General features: G+C 38.2%; 1 protein-coding gene across 7 annotated transcripts in view; it reads left to right on the top strand.

The window, feature by feature from the left end:
* Positions 1-21027, top strand: part of LOC126253432 (WASH complex subunit 5-like) — a 183143-nt gene that overhangs the window by 85973 nt on the left and 76143 nt on the right. For 6 of the 7 annotated variants that reach the window (XM_049954770.1, XM_049954771.1, XM_049954769.1 and 3 more), the window contains 3 exons: positions 9025-9260; positions 12232-12483; positions 18515-18697. In XM_049954770.1, the coding sequence (XP_049810727.1) occupies positions 9025-9260; positions 12232-12483; positions 18515-18697 (671 nt within the window). The remainder of the gene's footprint in view (positions 1-9024; positions 9261-12231; positions 12484-18514; positions 18698-21027) is intronic. The other variant, XM_049954772.1, reaches the window with a different exon arrangement.

Genomic DNA, 21027 nt, shown 5'->3' with positions numbered 1-21027 from the left:
CTTATTTTGTTTTAAGGCACCTGTCCCGAAATTTTGTAAAAGCATTATGAAACACCCTTTGTAGTAATTGCTTAAAGTTAAATTCATATGATCCTCCACAAGTTGCTATCATGTACCAAATCATTTCAGCAAGAATTAAAAAAAACACTGAGTTAAAGAATTCAAACATGTATGGATAGAAGAAAGACATACTAATAGAGATGTGTATAATGCATCACTTTCTTCAATTTGTCTTTTGAAATTCGGAAATTAAGAAGATCTAAATATCGTTGTTGGTATTCAGAGTGGTTACGTAAAGCTGGTATTTCAGACTGGGTTCTTTACTTACCACAGGATAATGGTGTACTGAATGCATGTTAATGCACTCATGCTGTTATAACTGTCAACAAGTTATTGTATTCAGGATAGCTTTCTTGAGAGATGCAATATTTAGTGTATTTAATTGGATAAATAAAAAATCTACTCATGGCAGAACACACACATAAAAGACTGTTGTGATTGGCAAGCTTTTGGAGCCAGTAGCTCCTTCTTAAGGCAAAAGGGATGAAGGGGAAGGCAGAAGGGTGAAGGAAAAGGACTGGAGAGGTCTAGGAAAAGGGGTAGATTTTGGGAAAGTCAACGAGAACTGCGGATCAGGGGAGACTCTTACTGTACAGGATGAGAAGAAAAGACTGATTGTTGGGGACTGCATCAGACAAAATTGAAAACCTGAGATCTTAAAGGTGGAAGACAGAGTAATATGCAAGACAGAGATTACTACTAAAACATCGTGCATGAGTTAATAAGAGTGAGAAGCTCAAGAGCAATGTACGTAATAGAGGTGGGAGGGAGCGGTGAAAGTTAGATGGGAAAGACAATGAAGAATGTAGAAAACTAAAACGAAGTGAATCAAAGAGTAGTTACAGTGAAGAAAAGCTGAGACGGAAGAAATTAACATAAATTAAGGCCAGTTGGGTGGCGAGAACAAAGGACATGTTGTAGTACTAGTTCCCACCTGCGGAGTTCTGAGAAACTGGTGTCAGGGGAAGAATCCTGATGGTTTATGTGGTGAAACAGGCGCTGAGGTCACGAATGTCATGTTGTAGAGCATGCTCTGCAACAGGATATTGTGAGTTGCCAGTATATACCCTCTGCCTGTGCCCATTCATCCTCATAGATAATTTGATGGTAGTCATGCCGATCTAGAAAGCTGAATGGTGTTTACATAATAGCTGGTACATGACATGTCGTTTTGCAGGTGGCTCTCCCTTTGATAGTGTATGCTTTGCCAGTTAACAGGGCTATTATAGTTGATGGTAGGAGAGTGCATAGGGCAAGTCTTGCAGCGAGGACATTACAAAGGTAGGAGCCATAGGGTACGGAGACGGGTGCAGAAGGAGCATAGGGTCTGATTAGAATATTGCGGAGATTGGGAGGGCAACAGAAAGCTATTCTAGGTGTGGTGGGCAAAATTTCAGGCAGGATGGACCTCATTTCAGGGCATGATTTTAGGAAGTCATGGCCCTGTTGAAGTAACTAGTTAACACATTCCAGACCAGGATAGTGAGTCACCAATGGTGTGCTCTGAATCTGTTTTGTGAAGGGATCAGCAGTACCAGAGTTGGGTGTGATGGCTCGGGAAATCTGCTTTTTAACTATGCTGGTGAGGTAGTTACATGCAGTGAAAGCTGAGGTGAGAATGTTGGTGTATTGCTGTAAAGAGTCTGCAGCCGAACAAATATGTTTGCCTCGGATGCCGAGGCTGTGTGGGAAGGAGCATTGGACATGGTAAGTGTGTCAACATTTTGCCAGTTGCCATCCTTTCTATGTCAAACGTTCAGTTCAACCCATTTAACTGGAACCAGTTGTCTAAGGTATCCAGTGTGCTTACAATGGAGCTCGAAATTTTTTTATGCATCAGCCTCTTCAATTAAAATTGAAGTATTGTCTGCAAACAGAACTGACGCAGAATTTATATTTATGGGTAAGTCATTTACGTAGAATGGGAACAGGACTGGCTCCAAAATGGAGCCTTGTGATAATGTACTCCATTTAGAATAATAATTCACTGCATCTGCAGTGATAGTTACCCTTTGTTTTCTGTTGTGTAAGTATGATGTGAGCCTATTTAGAGCTTTGTCCTTAATCCCGTATTTGTCTAATTTGTAGATAAGCAAGTCGTAGTTCACGGAGTCAAATGCTTTTGTGAGATCACAGAAGATACCTGCAACTTTACTCCTCTGATCCAGTGATTTGCATATCTTTTCAGTAAAGTTATTCACTGCATCCAGAGTGTTTTTTCCTGGTTGGAATCCAGCTTGGTTATTTATAATAATATCATTTTTTCCAATAAAGTTTTTGATCTAGTTTCAAGCAACTTTCTCTAACACTTTTGACAGGACTGGAATAATAGAAACAGGGCAATCGTTTCCCATGTCTCCCGTCTACCCTTTCTTCAACACACCGTTTTAATCACTTTTGTGGGTATCCGATCCCACCCAACGGAGTTTTTATTTTGTAATGATGATATAACATTTTCCACATCCTTTATTGTGACTTTTTAAAAATCTGTAAGATACCCAGCTTCTTGGTGGAGTACAAAGGAATTTACTTTACTTTGATACTGTGCTACATCAGTATCTCTGTCTTTTTCACATTTATGAAGAATTCATTTCAAAGACTCTGATATTTTAGCTGGGTTTACGATAAAGCTATCATCTACTTTAATCTTAGATGTTTCCATACTATTAACTCTTAACACCTAACTCAGATTTGACAACAGACCACACTGCTTTTGTTTTACTTTTATGTTCTACAATTAACTTTGTTTGCCATTTGTTTGGCTGCCTTCACAACTTTTTAAATATAGCTTTATAATGACGTACATACTAAGTAAAATGTCTGTCTTTATTATATTTCAGCTCATTGTGGAGTTTTCTCTTCCTGGCACTAGAAATTTTTATAGCCTGAGCTATCCATTTAAGTTTATTAATAGTTTCATTACATGTGGTTCTAAGTGGAAAAGTTACATTAAATATTTCAAGAAAGCTACTAAAAAATTGTTAAAGTTACTTTTACTCAAAATATAGCTGTTGTGTGGCCATTCAACTTCTCTTAACTTATTTCTTAATGTACTTGAATTTTTTCAATTAAGTTCCTTTTCAAATGGCTTTTGTTACATGAAATTTCTTTGTTCATTTTTGATATGCTTGCCCACTTGTATTTATTTTTGGTTCTTGAGACTTTTCAGCATGAGAACCATAGTGAAATAAAAACAGTAACAGCTGAAAGCAAATATGGTGTCATTTGTATTTCACTGTTGCGATACGGCATTTGTGCTATACATGCTCTGTCAGATTTAATATATGTATGGAAGCTGTGGATCCATATTACAAGAAAGCTTGACAAAATTATTCCATCTGGTGTGCAAGATATATGATACAGGCTAAAAAAACTCAGACATTCTGGAAAAATGTAATAGTTCTAATTCAAAATAAAGTGCTGACAGGTGTGAATATGACTGAACCGTCAGTTGATTGCAAAATATTTACAGAAGAATGGAAAAAACTGGTAGAAGCTGATCTCAGGGAAGATTAGTTTGGGTTCTGGAGAAAATTAAGAACACGTGAGGTAATACTGACCCTGTGAGTTATCGTAGAAAATAACTTGATGAAAGGCAAACCTGTGTGCATAGCATTTGTAGATTTTTGAGAAATCTTTTGACAGTGTTGACTTCACTAGACTCTTCAATATTTTGAAGGCAGCAGGGATAAAATACAGGGAACAAATGTTTGTGTACAACTCTTACAGAAACCAGGCTGCAGCTGTAAGAGTCGAAGGACATAACAAGGAAGCCATAGTTTAGAAGGGAGTGTGATGGGATTATAATCCATCCTCAATGTTATTTAGTCTGTACAATGAGCAAGCAGTAAAAGAAACCAAGAATAAATTTGGAAATGGAATTAGATTCCAGGGAGAAGAAGTAAAAACTTCGCTTTTAGTGAAAGACATTGTAATTCTGCCAGAGACAGTAATGGATTTGGAAGAACAGATAAACAGAATGGATAGTATCTTGAAAAGGCGTTATAAGATGAACATCAACAAAAGTAAAACAAGGGATAATTGAGTATAATCAAATTAATTTAGGCGATGCTTAGGGAATTAGATTATAAAACGTGAAACTAAAAATAGTAGATGAGTTTTGCTATTTGGCCAGTAAAATAACTGATGATGGTTGAAGCAGAGAGGATATAAAATGAAGGCTGTCATAGTACCAAGAAAAGCATTTCTGAAAAAGAGGAATTTGTTGACATCTAATATCAATTTTAAGTGTTAGGAAGTGTTTTCTGAAGGTATTGTTCTGGGTTGTAGCTTTGTATGGAAGTGAAACCTGGATGATAAGCAATTCAGACAAGAAGAGAATAGATGCTTTTGAAATGTGATGCTATAGAAGAATGCTGAAGACTAGGTGAATAGGTCATGTAACTAATGAGGAGATACTGAACTGGATTGGGGAGAAAAGAAATTTATGACACATCTTGACTAAAAGAAGGGATTTTTTGATAGGACACATTCTGTGGCATCGAGGAATGTCAGTTTGGTATTGGATGGAAGTGTGTGTAGTAAAAATTGTGGAGGGAGACTGAGATTTGAATGCAGTTAGCAGGTTCAAATAGATGTAGGTTACAGTAGTTTATGGAGGGGTGAAAATGCTTGCACATGATGGACTAACATGGAGAGCTGGACCAAACTGAATAAAACAGCAGCTGCGGCAGCAACAATACCTTAATCTATAAATACTTAGTCCTGTTTACAGTATATCACTGTTTGTCACATAGCTTTGCACCAAACACTGCTACTGGCATTGGCATGTAGCTAACATAACATTCTGTCCTTTGTATATAGATAATCAGATAATCTGTAGAAAGAGTTGCTCATAGTGTGTCTTGTATTTTGGCTTTGTATATCACTGTTCATCTGATACTGATTTTTGCTGTCAACAACAATAGGCATTAAGTAGTAAAAGTGCTGGGAAGTGAGTGTAAAGCCTAATTTATACTGAGTTTAAAAACATGTGTTGTTTCCAACATTGTTCTGAACAGTCTGCAACAGAATGAGATTTTCACTCTGCAGCGGAGTGTACACTGATATGAAACTTCCTGGCAGATTAAAACTGTGTGCCGGACCGAGACTCAAACTCGGGACATTTGCCTTCTGCGTACAAGAATCTCTACCAACTGAGCTACCCAAGCACGACTCACGCCCTGTCCTCACAGCTTTGCTTCTGCCAGTATCTCGTCTCCTACTTTCCAAACTTTACAGAAGCTCTCCTGCGAAACTTGCAGAACTAGCACTCCTGAAAGAAGGGATATTGCGGAGACATGGCTTAGCCACAGCCTGGGGAATGTTTCCAGTGCTCGCACTTGCCCGTGAAAGGCAAAGGTCCCGAGTTCGAGTCTCGGTCCGGCACACAGTTTTAATCTGCCAGGAGGTTTCATATCAGCGCACACTCCGCTGCAGAGTGAAAATCTCATTCTGGAAACATCCCCCAGGCTGTGGCTAAGCCATGTCTCCGTAATATCCTTTCTTTCAGGAGTGCTAGTTCTGCAAGGTTCGCAGGAGAGCTTCTGTAAAGTTTGGAAGGTAGGAGATGAGGTACTGGCAGAAGTAAAGCTGTGAGGACGGGACGTAAGTCGTGCTTGGGTAGCTCAGTGGTAGAGCACTTGCCCGCAAAAGGCAAAGGTCCCGAGTTCGAGTCTTGGTCCGCACACAGTTTTAATGTGCCAGGAAGTTTCAAAGTCTGCAACATGTTTGCAACTATGTTTGTTGTTCATGTCCTTGTCCACAAAAATGTCAAACACTTCTGTGTATGTGTTCACATTGTCTGCAACACTGAAGCTGGCAGCAAACATTTCACATTGTGTACTATGCCATTTCTTGACAAGAGAATGAGTTAATGACATGTGTGGACAGAAACATACTATAGCAGACAAGGAGGGAATGATATGCTGCGTGACCTGAATGTGGAAGGCGGCACTACTTTCCGTAACTGCACTAGGATGCCACCCTCCCACCCCACCACCACCACCACCACCACCACCACCACCAACACCAGCCGTATCTCAAATAGATCCTGCAGCTTGTGAAACATTGGTGAAAGGATTATGCAGAGGCAATTCAATTATGGAAATAACACTGAAGTATCTTTTACTGTATGTTGAATACTTATATTGTATCATATACAATCAAATGCTCTATTTTAACAGCATCTACTACCTCTTCTGCATTAATGTCATAGTCAGTTCTAACAAACGTGATGGGAAACCTGTATTGCTATAGATCGCCACGCTAGATCCAAACTCGCTAATGCTTTCTCTGTGCTTTTTATACATTCACTTCCACCTTATAGTGTACATGAAGAAATTTGTTTATACTGTGTTATCAGAGACCTCAGTGTTGTTCCTACTCCATTGCTGCAGACATCATGTACGGCACCAATTTTCTGTATGGATTCCTATTTTAATAAGAATTTCTAATAGTTTGCACCTCACCTCTTCCACAGGCACTCCCTCTGCATCAGTAGTGTGTGATAATATCAAACGTCTGTTATTTTGACATGGCTATAGGGCTTTGAATTTGTCAAACTTTGTGAGGCACCACAATTATTATGCTGTGGTGCAAGTCCCCGTGAAGTTAGTCGTGACATAAATAAACACTAGCACCATATGGTGACGTTAAGCAATAGGCCAGAAACAATGTTTGCTTTGATCTGTACCAGTAAAGCCACGAATTGCTATTTTTGTTTTTGCAGCATATTGCAAACATTGGTAGACCAGTGTTGTTGTTGTTTGTTGTTGTAGTCTTCAGTCCTGAGACTGGTTTGATGCAGCTCTCCATGCTACCCTGTCCTGTGCAAGCTTCTTCATCTCCCTGTACCTACTGCAACCTACATCCTTCTGAATCTGCTTAGTGTATTCATCTCTCGGTCTCCCTCTACGATTTTTACCCTCGACGCTGCCCTCCAATGCTAAATTTGTGATCCCTTGATGCCTCAGAACATGTCCTACCAACTGGTCCCTTCTTCTTGTCAAGTTGTGCCACCATCTCCTCTTCTCCCCAATTCTATTCAGTACCTCCACATTAGTTATGTGATCTACCCATCGAATCTTCAGACCAGTAGTACCCACAAACAAGGTTGCAAACATGGCTGCAAAACGTATTTCAAACTCAGTGTAAACTCAGCTTAAAAATTCAAAGATCCATAAAAAAAGTATTTGCAGTATATGCAGTTATTTACTTTACACACTATTCTTATTGCTTGGTTTTGCTGAACAAATTCATTGCTTTAGATGCTCTGTCTCAGATGAGTAATTTTTAAATGGGAATAAGTAGTCAGTTACACTTCTGTTTAATATCTTCACCAGTGACCAACCACTTCCTCTCCACACAAGAACCGTCCTATTTGCAGACAACCTGGCATTGACAACTCAAGGTAAGAATTTTGAGACAGTAGAAGAAAATCTCACTGCTGCTCTGAAATTTCTCTCAGAATATTATGAGGAAAATCATCTCAAGTCAAATCCATCAAAAACTAAAATATGTGCTTTTCATCTGAAGAACAGAGAAGCTTCTCGACAGCTGCATGTGGACTGGAATGGAAAGGAATTGGGACACTGCAGTGCTCCAGCTTACCTTGGTGTTACCCTGGACCGCCCCCTGACCTTCAAGGCACACTGCACCAATCTTAAAGCAAGGTTTCATCGCGAAATTGTCTACTGCGCAACGTGGCTGGTTCTGGATAGGGTGCCCACCCCCAGACAGTAAGAACAACTGTCCTGGCACTCTGCTACTCCGCTTCCGAATATGTCGCTCCAGTGTGGTACAATGTTGCACATGCAAAAAAAGTGGACACCGCCCTGAATGAAACCTGCAGGCTGATCACAGGCTGTCTGAAGCCAACACCAATACAGAAGCTGTATACACTTACAGGTATAGCCCCACCCAATATTAGATGCGAGATAGCTGCTAGCAGCGAGAGGCAAAAGGTCTGCAATAACCCGCCCAACCCCTTGCACGAACATCAGCCACCACCACCGCGACTGAAGTCCAGCAAGAACTTTCTACAGTCTTCTGTTCCAATTGACAGAGACCAAAGTATAGCCAGGGTTGAACTGTGGAAAAAAAGACATCCTGTCCATCCAGAGCGAGATGTAATTGAAGAAACTCTGCCACCTGGTCACCAAGAAGGATGGTGCACATGGAAGTCCTTGAACAGACTGCTCTCCAGCATTGCAAGAATGAAGGACAACTTGAAGAAGTGGTGCATTGCACAATGTGGAAACACATTGTGTTAGTGTGGAGATGAACAAACTACAAGCCATCTCCTGAAGTGTCGTTTCTGCCCATGTTCTTGTACAGGACTGGAACTGGCCTTGACTTATAGCAACACAGTCAATGTTGCCAAATACTGGACACAAGTAGTGCAAATGTGGCTATTATGTAAAAATTGATTTCTTACTCCTGTGCGTCTTATGTAAATATTGATTTCTTGCTGTTGTGTGTATTATGTAAATATTGATTTCTTTCTCTTTTTTCCCTATGTGTTCAATTTATTATCTTTATATGTCTCTGAATTACTCATGTATACAAATATGTATATTTTTAAATCAGCACAGTCTGTGTCCTGGTACTTCTGACACGAATCAATAAATATCCTGTAAATGATCTGTCTGTAGCAATAACATTTGTTGTTAGTATGATCTATGGTATATGGAATCAAGTGACTTACCAGCACAGCTACATTCTCCCATCACTGTGAGTCAACTGGAAAGTTCTTTATCTACACTTGTACTCAACGAGTGTAAGTGTGTGGTGGAGGGTATGAAGTGTACTACCAGAATCATTCGCCCCCACTTTTCCCCATTTGAAAGCAGGGAAGTTGTGAATAAAAACTTTTCATTGGTATTTTTGGATACTTTTTTATGCCACTGTTCATTTATTGTTTATAATGTTATCACAACTAAATTAACAATTGTCTTTCTACAGCATTTCATCAGTTGGAGGCCAATATGCAGGTAAAGCAGTTCATTGTAGACACAAGGCGTTTCCTGATACAGATGGTGAGGACAGGAAACATAAAAGAGGAAGTCCTAATCACATTGCAAATTGTAGGAGATCTCAGCTATGCGTGGGAGATAATTGACCCATATACTTCTTACATGCAACAGGGAATTAAGAAGGATCCATCTCTTGTGATAAAACTGAGAGCAACATTTCTCAAGGTAATTTCAGCAATATCATAATGCTTTAGGATATTTTTTTAAGTTATTCATTACAGTGGATGAAATGGATCGACAAATTTTAAATTTATTCAGAGAATGATTTTTATTCAGCTGTGACTGTTTAACATGTCTTTTTACATGTTTTCCCTGTTTATGCCCTGTGTAGTATTTAATCAAACTGAGATAGTCGTGATGTTTGGTTCTCCAAAGTTTGCTCTCCAGTCAGACTCCTACCACTCTAAGGAAAGAGAATTTGGATTGCATGTTTGTTGGCGTAGTTTGTGATCTCTTTTTTTAACCACATTCAGAAACATTGTTAGTACATCTCTTACCTCTCCATGCAGCTAAGTAGTGCTTTCTTTAGGAGTTTCATACAGTTCCCTCCTTCCAACGCCTTGTATAGCACTACTTCCTAGCTTATTCTGAGCAATCTTTTCATTAATATTCCCCCAGGGACTAAAGCCATCCTCACATGCAACATGGACCCTGATGTGTATCTGGATGTGATTTCCGATATGGTCGGTGTGCATTGTGTCACAATCACACAGGGTGTGCTCAGCAAAATCTACGTTTACATATATATTCTGCAAGCCGCCATATGTTGCATGACAGAGGGTATCTTTTGCCACTACTATTCATTTTCTTTCGTGCTCCATTTGTGTGTATAGCAGGAGAAAACTATCTATATGTCTTTATATGAGGCCTGATTCCTCTTATTTTCATGGTCCTTAAGTGAAATGTATTCTGGCAGCAGTAGAATCATTCTTTAGTCAGCTTCAAATGCCCATTCTCTAAATCTTCTCGGTAGTGTTCCACAAAATTTTTTTAATGGAAGTAAGTAGTCATTTACAATCCTGTAAATGATCTGCCTATAGCAATAACATTTGTTGTTAGTATGATCTACGGGATAGGACTCGCATGACTAACCAGCACAGCCACATTCTCCCATCACTGTGAGCCAACTGGAAAGTTCTTTATTTACATTTATACTCAACTTGTATAAGCATGTGATGGAGCACAAAAAGAAAATTGCCCTCCTTCCAGGGATTACCATTTGAGTTCGTGAAGCATCTCCATAATATTCGCATGTTGATTGAACCTACCAGTAACAAATATAGCAGTATGCCTCTGAATTGCTTTGATGTCTTCCTTAAACCCACCTGTTGGGTAGCCCAAACACATGAGCAGTACTCAAGAACAAATAGCGCTAGTGTTCTGTACAGTTTCCTTTGTAGATGAGCTACACTTTCCTAAAATTCTGCCAATAAACCAAAGTTGATCATTCAGCTTAGCTACTACCATCCTTATCTGCTTGTTCCAGTACATATCACTTTGAAACATTACATGTACACAGGTATTTTACCAACATGACTGTGTCAAGCAGCAGACTATTCTACTCATCTGCATTAAGTTACTTGCTTTCAATCCGGCAGCAGTTATCAGCTACATCTGGCACAACAAACATGTTTTACTTCTGAAATTGAACTATAGTTAGTTAGTTACATTAACTTCATTATTGATTCTGGAAGGTGCATGGAATAAATTCAGAAAAACACCATGTAAGTGTCAGCGGATTCAAAGACTCTCTCAAAATGTTCCATTTCCTCTTAACAAAATACCATTGACTAATATATATATATATATATATATATATATATATATATATATATATATATATATATATATATATATAATCTAAAAAGAAAGATGATGAGACTTACCAAACAAAAGCGCTGGCAGGTCGATAGACACACAAACAAACACAAATATATATATATATATATCTGCTTGTGAGATGTCTGCTTGTGTCTGTATATGTGTGGATGGATATGTGTGTGTGTGTGTGTGTGTGTGTGCGAGTGTATACCCGTCCTTTTTTCCCCCTAAGGTAAGTCTTTCCGCTCCCGGGATTGGAATGACTCCTTACCTTCTCCCTTAAAACCCGCATCCTTTCGTCTTTCCCTCTCCTTCCCTCTTTCCTGATGAGGCAACAGTTTGTTGCGAAAGCTTGAATTTTGTGTGTATGTTTGTGTTCGTTTGTGTGTCTGTCGACCTGCCAGCACTTTCAAGTGCTGGCAGGTCGACAGACACACAAACATACACACAAAATTCAAGCTTTCGCAACAAACTGTTGCCTCATCAGCAAAGAGGGAAGGAGAGGGAAAGACAAAAGGATGTGGGTTTTAAGGGAGAGGGTAAGGAGTCATTCCAATCCCGGGAGCGGAAATATAGGAATCAAACACAGACCTCCAGACTGTGAAAGCAATACATTCTGTAACAGAACACAATATCAGTGTCATCAAACTTTGTACTTGTGCCTTCCCTGTTAGTCTCATACAAAGTTTTCATTTATACGTGATCAATGGGGATACCTATAGGTGTTAGCTGAGAATAACATAAGTAGAGGTTTATATTTCTATCCTATACCTTTGCAGTTTGAGATATGGCAGAACATTGACGTAACAATTTACCAAACGATGTACTCTGTTTAGCCTACTATGTAGAAAGTGATCTTGCATTGTTTTGTTTTATAACACATTGCAGAAATCCATGTGAATGCTTTCAAATGTTAAATGGAATGGGCTTGGTCTTTTTTTCGCCATATTCTTCCTGTATTCAGGCTAATTCTCTGTGTCCAATGAATTTGTCATTTACAGGCTGCCAAACCATAATATTCCTTCCTTTTGTGGTCCAATCTGTAGATATTTGCTGATCATGCAAGACAATATTACTCCCAGCAGTTTATATTGCCCGGGGTGCCCGCTCATGTCTCTTGTTGAAAGGATTTACTACTCTACGTGTCTGCCAGCTTAAATTATTATCCACTACTAGTATTACCAATGCCACAAATTGCCGCCACCACACTCCTTTACTTGGTGTTACTATCTAGTATACTTTTTTAGTAAATATAACTTTCCCCACTTATAGCCAAACTTATTCTGTTTTCCATGTCATGTAATTTTTGTTCCAGCTTTCATCTGCATTGGAGATTCCTCTGTTACGAATCAACCAAGCTCGCAGTGCTGATATGGTGTCAGTTTCACAGTATTACTCTGGTGAGCTGGTGTCATACGTTCGTCGTGTGCTACACATTATCCCAGAAACAATGTTTGGGTTGATGGCTCGTATTGTGCACCTGCAGACAGATGTCATAAAGGAATTGCCAACACGGTTAGAGAAAGAAAGGCTGAGAGAGCTTGCACAGTTAGAAGAGCGCCATGAGGTACGTTGTCACTGTCCATCTACGAAGATGCAGGATTCGGTTAAGGATCATTTTGTTTTTTGTTACGTAAGGTGTAGTCCATATCAATTCAGCTAGGACAGGAAATATCTTACCTTCATAGTCTAGGATGTTATTGAATTTAGCATATGTTAAAATGAAGGACTAAGTAAGGAACACACATTTTTTTTGTTTTCTCCAAAAAAATTTCTGCTCTCAAGATACAACTCTCCAAAGATGACTCTGCGTATACCATTTTGAAGAAGCGAATTTTGGAAAAAATTTTGCTGGCTTTTTTATTTGAAAGATGATTGCTTTATGATTACAAAGAAATCCTCCATTTGGACTTATGTGTCAATGTTCTTTTACTATAGCGTTCTGAACTTTTTTTAGAATTTATGGAAATTTTTTTTCAAAAATGCCAGTCCATAAAATTTTAATTTTTTTTTCCCTACCTATTAGTACCATATAATCCTACACTCCCTGAAAAAACAATTGAAATTTTTTGCCATACATAAAATCTGTTTTATTACCACATTATCACATAACAGGCTCATAAAAACCTAGTCTTATTTAACATAATTTCAGTTTTGAAAAATGAGTAAGAGACTCATGTTTCAAACATTTTAAATGGTTCCAAAATGTACATGAAAGGTACAACTTCCGTGCACTCTGTTTTGTACTGAAATGAGCCAGTCAATGAAATAAAAATGTGTTTCACTGCTTCAGTATCTTCCTTTTATATGGAGTGATGCCTTCCTGTTGAACCAATAGGAACTGGAGCACTTACAGTCTTCAAAACATTGTGAACAGGAAGTAAGCACTGATGGCATTGTTGCTGTCCTTCAGCTGGAAACCTATATCCAGCAGCTGGTCCATATGGTAGCATAAAGTTCACTACAATTTTGTTTAACTCATAACTAGTGTCTATAATTTCTGCAATCCACCAGTCACAGTCATAAACACACTACAAACATCCCCTTTGTCAGGTTGTGAATCTGAATATTATCTTCTGAATTCCTTTCACAGGAGTAGTTTGTTTGGACCATTCTTCTTTTTTCTGCTCTCAGACTTCTTTAATTTCCTCTTTGGACAAAAGAATGAGGGCTGTGGACATGTAAGATTTTTTTAATGCCTAACTAATTATCATTAACATATGTGAGTATAATCTGCATTTTTATAAAAGAAATAGGTTGGCCCTTAGTCATAAAGAATATACCACCAGATCTAATTTTGTATTTAATTGATTTTCTAATTTATTTTGACTATGCCTAGTTAGTTTGTTTTGCCATAGGGTGAATTCAGTAATTGTTTCGTAACTTAAATTCTATTGTTGACTTATAAACAAATATAAACTGAACTAATTGTAAACATTTGGAGGATCTAATTGGCTCTATTTGAAAACATGTTCGCAAAGCTAGCCTTTAATTAATTCCAAACTAATTAACAGTTTTGTCAGAAGTACTGTTTGTGTAATGATATTTGTTAATTTCACAATTTAAACAAATCATTCTGCTTAACTTTTGAGTAGAAGAAACTGTTAAAAAGAAGGAAGTTTTCGATGTATTCAGTTAATAGAATGAGCTAAGTTTTAATTGTAATTTCTGTAAATTAAACATCCAACAGTGTGTAGTTTCAGCACCTATTATTGTGATAGGGCCCGATTTTTGGTCCCGAGACAGTCAGTCCACGCCCGAGTTTCAGACGCAGAACCCATGTTTGTTCGATTAACAACAGTGAATCAACTTAACTTTGAAATAAGTTTTACACCAATAGGCGATGTGTTAAAGCAATGACAATGTCTGTTCAACTTATTTGAAAAGACTGTGAAATGTGTGGTTAGGTTTTTACTGCTCATAGATGTTCAACAGTAAACTATTGTAGCAGTATGTGGATTATTGCCTGCAACCTATTAATGAGGCTTATCGAAAGTTAAAAATTAGTGAACTGGCCAAGTAACTGTGTATTATTGTGGGGAGGGGGGACAGTGAAAGTAAAGAACTGTGAAACACAAATGTGCACCTGTCGGCTATGTCATTTAAAGTAGTCAGTGTTGAACTTACACCCTCCATTTTTCAGCCAGTATCACAACGCTTTTTCTTCAACACCAAGGACAATCAACAATGAAATAAAGCAGGTGAACATCACAGACTCTTGTAAAATCCTCAGCATTCTGAATCACAGTTGTATGTGGTCTGGAAAGATTAAGTTTTGTAGCATGGTGCTTCAGCAGGTGCACTACACCATCACAGGGACCCTTCCCGTGACCAGTAGCACCCTATTCCTAGTCAGTTGGCACAAGCGACTTACTCAATTCAAACAGCTGGTAACGATTTTTAAAATGACTAGGAGCACCATCAGAAATAATGATGATCTTCTCTGCCCCTGTTTGCAGTTGAAGAATTTTGCGCATCACTAGCAAAGTGTGTGCTGAGTCATGTCCTGTGTCATCACTTATAACTGCTACACTTGTGGTCTTGTTTTGAAAATATGTTACTCCTGTAAAAATTGAAACCTGTTCATTACTCCAATGATACCCTTGTACTTCTTGTGGGAGAATTACAGACCAGTTCTCAGCAAAATCACAGTGAAGCACGAAACATAGTTCTTCAGCCTGTACACACCCTTTCACTTCTGCAATGTGTCGCTGTTGCAGTTTTTTCAGATGCTGGTGTGTTACTGCTTTCACTGACCATTTACCAAGTTGATCAGTGAAACTGTCAAAGGCAACAGTTTTCTTGATTAGTTTATTTTCCTCCCATGTCACGTATGTAATTTCTGAAGAGTTATCTGCTATGTCTTCCAGGCCAAGTGTCTGTAAAGACAGACCTCCTTTTCCAGGGCAGTCACCATACTCTTGAAACAAACAAGTCTCTTGCTTTACATCACAGACTACTAACGACTTCACACATCCAACCAAGATGTTATGTGTCATGTGCTCCAGGACTTGGAAGAGCAGTTGAACGGAATGTATGGTGTCTTGAAGGGAGGATATAAGATGAACATCAACAAAAGCAAAACGAGGATAATGGAATGTAGTCGAATTAAGTCGGGTGATGTTGAGGGTATTAGATTAGGAAATGAGACACTTAAAGTAGTCAAGGAGTTTTTCTATTTGGGGAGCAAAATAACTGATGATGGTCGAAGTAGAGAGGATATAAAATGTAGACTGGCAATGGCAAGGAAAGCGTTTCTGAAGAAGAGAAATTTGTTAACATCAAGTATAGATTTAAGTGTCAGGAAGTCATTTCTGAAAGTATTTGTATGGAGTGTAGCCATGTATGGAAGTGAAACATGGACGATAACCAGTTTGGACAAGAAGAGAATAGAAGCTTTCGAAATGTGGTGCTACAGAAGAATGCTGAAGATTAGATGGGTAGATCACATAACTAATGAGGAGGTACTGAATAGGATTGGGGAGAAGAGGAGTTTGTGGCGCAACTTGACCAGAAGAAGGGATCGGTTGGTAGGACATGTTCTGAGGCATCAAGGGATCACCAATTTAGTATTGGAGGGCAGCGTGGAGGGTAAAAATCGTAGGGGGAGACCAAGAGATGCATACACTAAGCAGATTCAGAAGGATGTAGGTTGCAGTAGGTACTGGGAGATGAAGAAGCTTGCACAGAATAGAGTAGCATGGAGAGCTGCATCAAACCAGTCTCAGGACTGAAGACCACAACAACAACACATGTACCTCTTCACTTTCACAATGTTTTGACCTTCAACTGTTACAGTTATAGGGTCTTTTTTGTTGGCACTCTGACGAGAACAGTCCCATTTATCTTCCAGATAAAACGTCTGCACTATTTGAACTTGAGCTGGTTCTACAGGATGACAATAATAGGGACCTGGTCTTCCAAAGACTTCTTTTACAGATCTCACATTTCTTGATTTGTCTACATGTACTTTGATACTAATGGAACATGGTACAAAAGTGTTTTCTTTGAAAATGTCTCTGGAATGATAGTTCAAACTTGCAGCTTTTCACTTTAGGGTGCACAATATTCAAAAGCTGAATTGATATTTGTGAAAAATTCCTGGTGATAGGTGCAAGAGTGTTTTGGTTCATTTTCTTCTGAAGATGGAATTTCTACTTTGAAGAGTGTGGTCAGTTGTGCTGTAGTGTATTCATCCATAGCTTTAGTAATTGCTCTGCACTTTCTTTATGCATAGAGCTTATGACTAGACCTCACTGACCACAGTTTCTTAACAGGACTAACACCTACCTTTGTAGTTCACTGATTCAGGGTATTTAATTCTTCCTCTATTGATGCAAAATCTGCATCATCTACACCATGGGAGGCTTCACTTGTTCAGATAGTATCATTGTTGTTATTCTGTCAAAACATTTAGAACACAAAAAGTCATCACTGGAAAAATCTTAACTTTGAAACAGAGTCTTCAAATGAGAACACTTATTCCCAACCTGAACAAAGTCTGTTTTTTTGTTTGTCTTACTTATCACTCATTTCACTCATTTATGGATATGCAAATAGTCTCCTGTGGCCGTAGTCAGAAGACATTTCAAACAGTTCTTTTTGCAGAATACACTGCAACTGTGTCAACTGGAAATTCCTCATGAAAACACAGAACTCACAGGATGGTCTCAGATTTCTTAGAAGCCTGTTCAGTAAACAAATTAGCACTGAACAACTACAATACAGAAACCTGCAATGAACAGCCACGACAAAGAAACTGACAAGAAACTATAACAAAGTGTAAGAAATAACTGCAACGCAGAAAGTGATAAGAAATAACTGCAATGAAGACAATAGAAATAAACATTGTAACAAAGAAATTACTAAGAAACAACTTATGTGAAGACATACATTACCCATGAAAGTTAAAAAAATGATTTTTTAAAATAAAACCTGTCCAAAGTAAAAGTGGAAGTTCTTGTTTACAGAGAATATAATATTACATGGTACTAATCAACAGATAAAATCTAACTTTTCTGGACTGGCATTAATTGGGGGTGGGGACTGTAAATTATAAACAAAAATTCAAAAGATGGCTGTAAAAGAACTTTAACAGATATGTCCAAACAGAGGAGACCATTGTAATCATAATTCAATTATCTTTCAAATTAAAAAAATACCTAGAACTGTTACAGAGGTACTGCATTTTTAAAAAAAATTCCGAAATTATCATCTTGAAAATGGTGTTCGCAGTGTCATCGTTGGAGGCCTGTATCTCGAGCCAGGAAATTTTTTGGAGAAAATAAAAAAATACATGTTTCTTACTTACTCCTGAATTTTAACATATGCTAAATTCAATAACATCCGAGACTATGAAGGTAACCCTGTGCCTGAAGTGATAAGGATTATGCCATAAAGAGTAGCTTATGGTACATTATTACAGCTATATTTTTTTATTTGTTATCACACATAAAATGCTTTCTATTTGCCATCTTACAAATATTGAGCTCAACTTTCTTCATTCTTTCCAACTCATAATTTCTTTACTCATTAATTTAATTAAAATGCAGTTTTTTTACCAACATTTCATGATTTATGCTATCAGTTGCTTTAAAAAGGTCTCCAAAAATGTAATCTGGCTCTGTTTCAACCTGTGGCATATTTATTGAGAGAAACTGTAAACAACATCCTCAGTTGATAAAGATTTATTAAGTATTTTCAATGGCGACCTATTCTTCATCTTCAGATGAGGACATTGACTTTGGAGATAACAATTTTTATCAGGGAGAAACACGGTGTGTGCAACTGCCAATTGAAAAAAAGCAATTAGACAGCAGTGCACTTTGTTATCCAAAAGCTCCATTAATGTGAAACTAATATTGTGTTATGTCATACTAGATAGTAATATGTCTTCGTTAATGCTAATTGCATTTCATTTCGGTTATATTTGGGCAGGATGCACATATACAGTTGTATGGTCCTTTATATCATATCTGCAAAGTGATTATTATTTTATAGTTCCTTCTCCTTTCAAAGAAAATGTTCTTAGAATTTGAAGTTAATGGTCATTGATGGAGAGTTTGCTGAATGTTGATAATCTACTTTTACTTTGTCAGGTTGCACGCTTAACACATGCTGTTTCAGTCTTCACAGAAGGTATTCTAAAAATGAAAAGTACGTTAGTTGGTATTATCCGTGTGGATCCAAAACAGCTACTGGAAGATGGCATTCACAAAGAACTTGTTAAACAAATAGCTACTGCACTCAACTCATTACTGGTTTTCAACCAGAAAAGCAAGGTTAGTGTAAACAGATTCTATGAATTCTGTTACAATAAGATCTAAATTTTTATAATGCTGTTGACATCTTGTTCCCCATCAGATAAACTAGTATTTTTCGAATTGCTGGTATATGTGTGAAAATCTTTTCATTCAGTACCTCTTGTTACCTAACATTAATTGTAACTGGATCGATAATTTCATAGGCAAGACACAGCATATTATCCTGTATAGAGAGTCAGGTATAGACGCTAGAGTAATGCTGCACTTGGTATGAACTAGAGAGGAGCTATAGGACAATTATTGTTCATGCTATACATTAATGATTTGATAGATACTAAATATCAGTTTCACTATGGCAATGGAAAGTCCTTGTAGAATGTAAATAGAAATAACTTAGGAGTAAAAGTAACAACTTGCTGCACAGTAGAGCTGTTGAATCATCAGAAGGCAAATGAATAAGACTGATAACTTCAGCTGAATCTGTTTTTTGAGCTAGACTACACTTACACACACACACATACGCCTATCAGCCTGTGTGAAAATAAGTTCTTAGGCTGGAGGAATACAATGTAATACATTTCTTGAAGCATAAATGTTATGTAGCCTTTGACTACTACATTAATGGCTCCTAACCTTAGTTAGTAATTCATGCCACACAATTGATACTAACGATGTGCCAAGATATAACATGGAACAGTCACATAGTTGTAGGTGAAGCAAATTGTAGGCAACAATTCCTTGGTAGGATAATGTGTGTCACCAATTTTTCTATAAAAAAGATTGCATGCAAAACTTTTGTGTGGCCCATAGGTGGGAATACTGTTCAAGTGTAGGGGTACTGGCATCTAGTTTATGCAAAGAAGGGCAGTACAAATCATCAAAAACATATTAGACTGATAGGAGAATGTCACAGAAACAGTAAAAAAATCTTGACTGGCAGACACACAATGGAAGACACTGTACATCTCACATGAACTGATTCAAAGCTCAAAAATCTTGTCTTCAGATCAGAAAGTATTAAAATACCTTGGTCCCCTAAGTATTGATCCTGTAGAGGCCATGGAGATAAAACTAGGAAAATAACAGCTCAGTCAGAAACTCAACAAGCAGTCATTCTTCCCATGCTATACCTGTTGTTTCTCCACTATACTCACTTCATGTCCCACTAAAACTTGATGTGTAATTTTTGTAATTGCTACAGTATAGTATTCAACTCACCTTCATAGTTGTACAGGGTGATTATAATTAAAGTTAAATTTTCAAAACACTGTAGAAATAACACCACTTGTCAGATTGATGTCAAATTGCAATGGAATATTATCGGAGAAGGGGGAAAATGTATGGCAGAAGAAAAAAAAAAATAGTGTGAAAATTGATCAATAGATGGCATTGTATGTATCAGAATACGTAAATGTAAATGCCTGTCATGTGCACGACCCATTGAAGTTGGTATAAACATGCTGGGTACAAGGCTTTTCCTCCTTTAGCGTCTGCGACGTTTTCCATGATGTCGCAATTGAGGATTGTGCTCTGCTTGTAAAGCTGTATTACAAGAATGATGACTGTGCACAAGTCGCACTGCAGAAGTTCTGGACACTGAAGGGTCTGAAAAAAGGCGTTGGTCCGATGACTGCTGTGGGTCTGGAGAAAATGATTCAGAAATTCGAAAAGATGGGTTCTTTTCGTGTGCAACCTGGTAGAGGGAGGAAACGAATTGATTCAACATCACTGAAAGCAGTGGCCACAGCGGTGCAGGAGGAGACGAAGTGGTGGTGTGCAAATGTGTAGTGCACGGAGAATTGCCCGAACATTGGACATACCCATGAGCACGGTGCATAAAATCCTATGAAACATCCTTCTTTGCTATCCATTCAAAATTATCCATGTGCACGAGTTGCTTCCTGTTGACATGATTTCCTACTTGCATGGAAGTGGAAAATGATTAGCCACGGAAGATTTTGTGGACAGACAAAGCCCACCTCCATCTGACAGGTTATGTCAGTATACAGAATTGTCAAATATGGGCAATGGAAAATCCACATGCAAATCAACCAGTACCACTTCATCCTGAAAAGTTCATTGTGTGGTGCGGGTTTATGGTATCATTTATCATAGGGCCTCTTTTTGAAGCGACACATGCTTCCAGTCCTGTTACCTATAACGTCACTGGTAAGTGCTAGGAGTGTCTTTTGTGCAACTGCATCATTCCAGCTCTCCAGCAGCGTGGATGTGTGGATGGGTTCATTTTTATGCAAGACAGACCACCTCCGCATGTAGCAAATCCAGTTAAGCAGTTGCTGAAGCGCCATTTTGGAAATGCTAGAATTACCAGCTGCCATTGCCATACA

Source organism: Schistocerca nitens, chromosome 4 (assembly GCF_023898315.1).
Source record: "Schistocerca nitens isolate TAMUIC-IGC-003100 chromosome 4, iqSchNite1.1, whole genome shotgun sequence".
NCBI classification, from domain to species: Eukaryota; Metazoa; Arthropoda; class Insecta; order Orthoptera; family Acrididae; genus Schistocerca; species Schistocerca nitens.
This window is presented reverse-complemented; position numbering and strand designations above follow the sequence as displayed.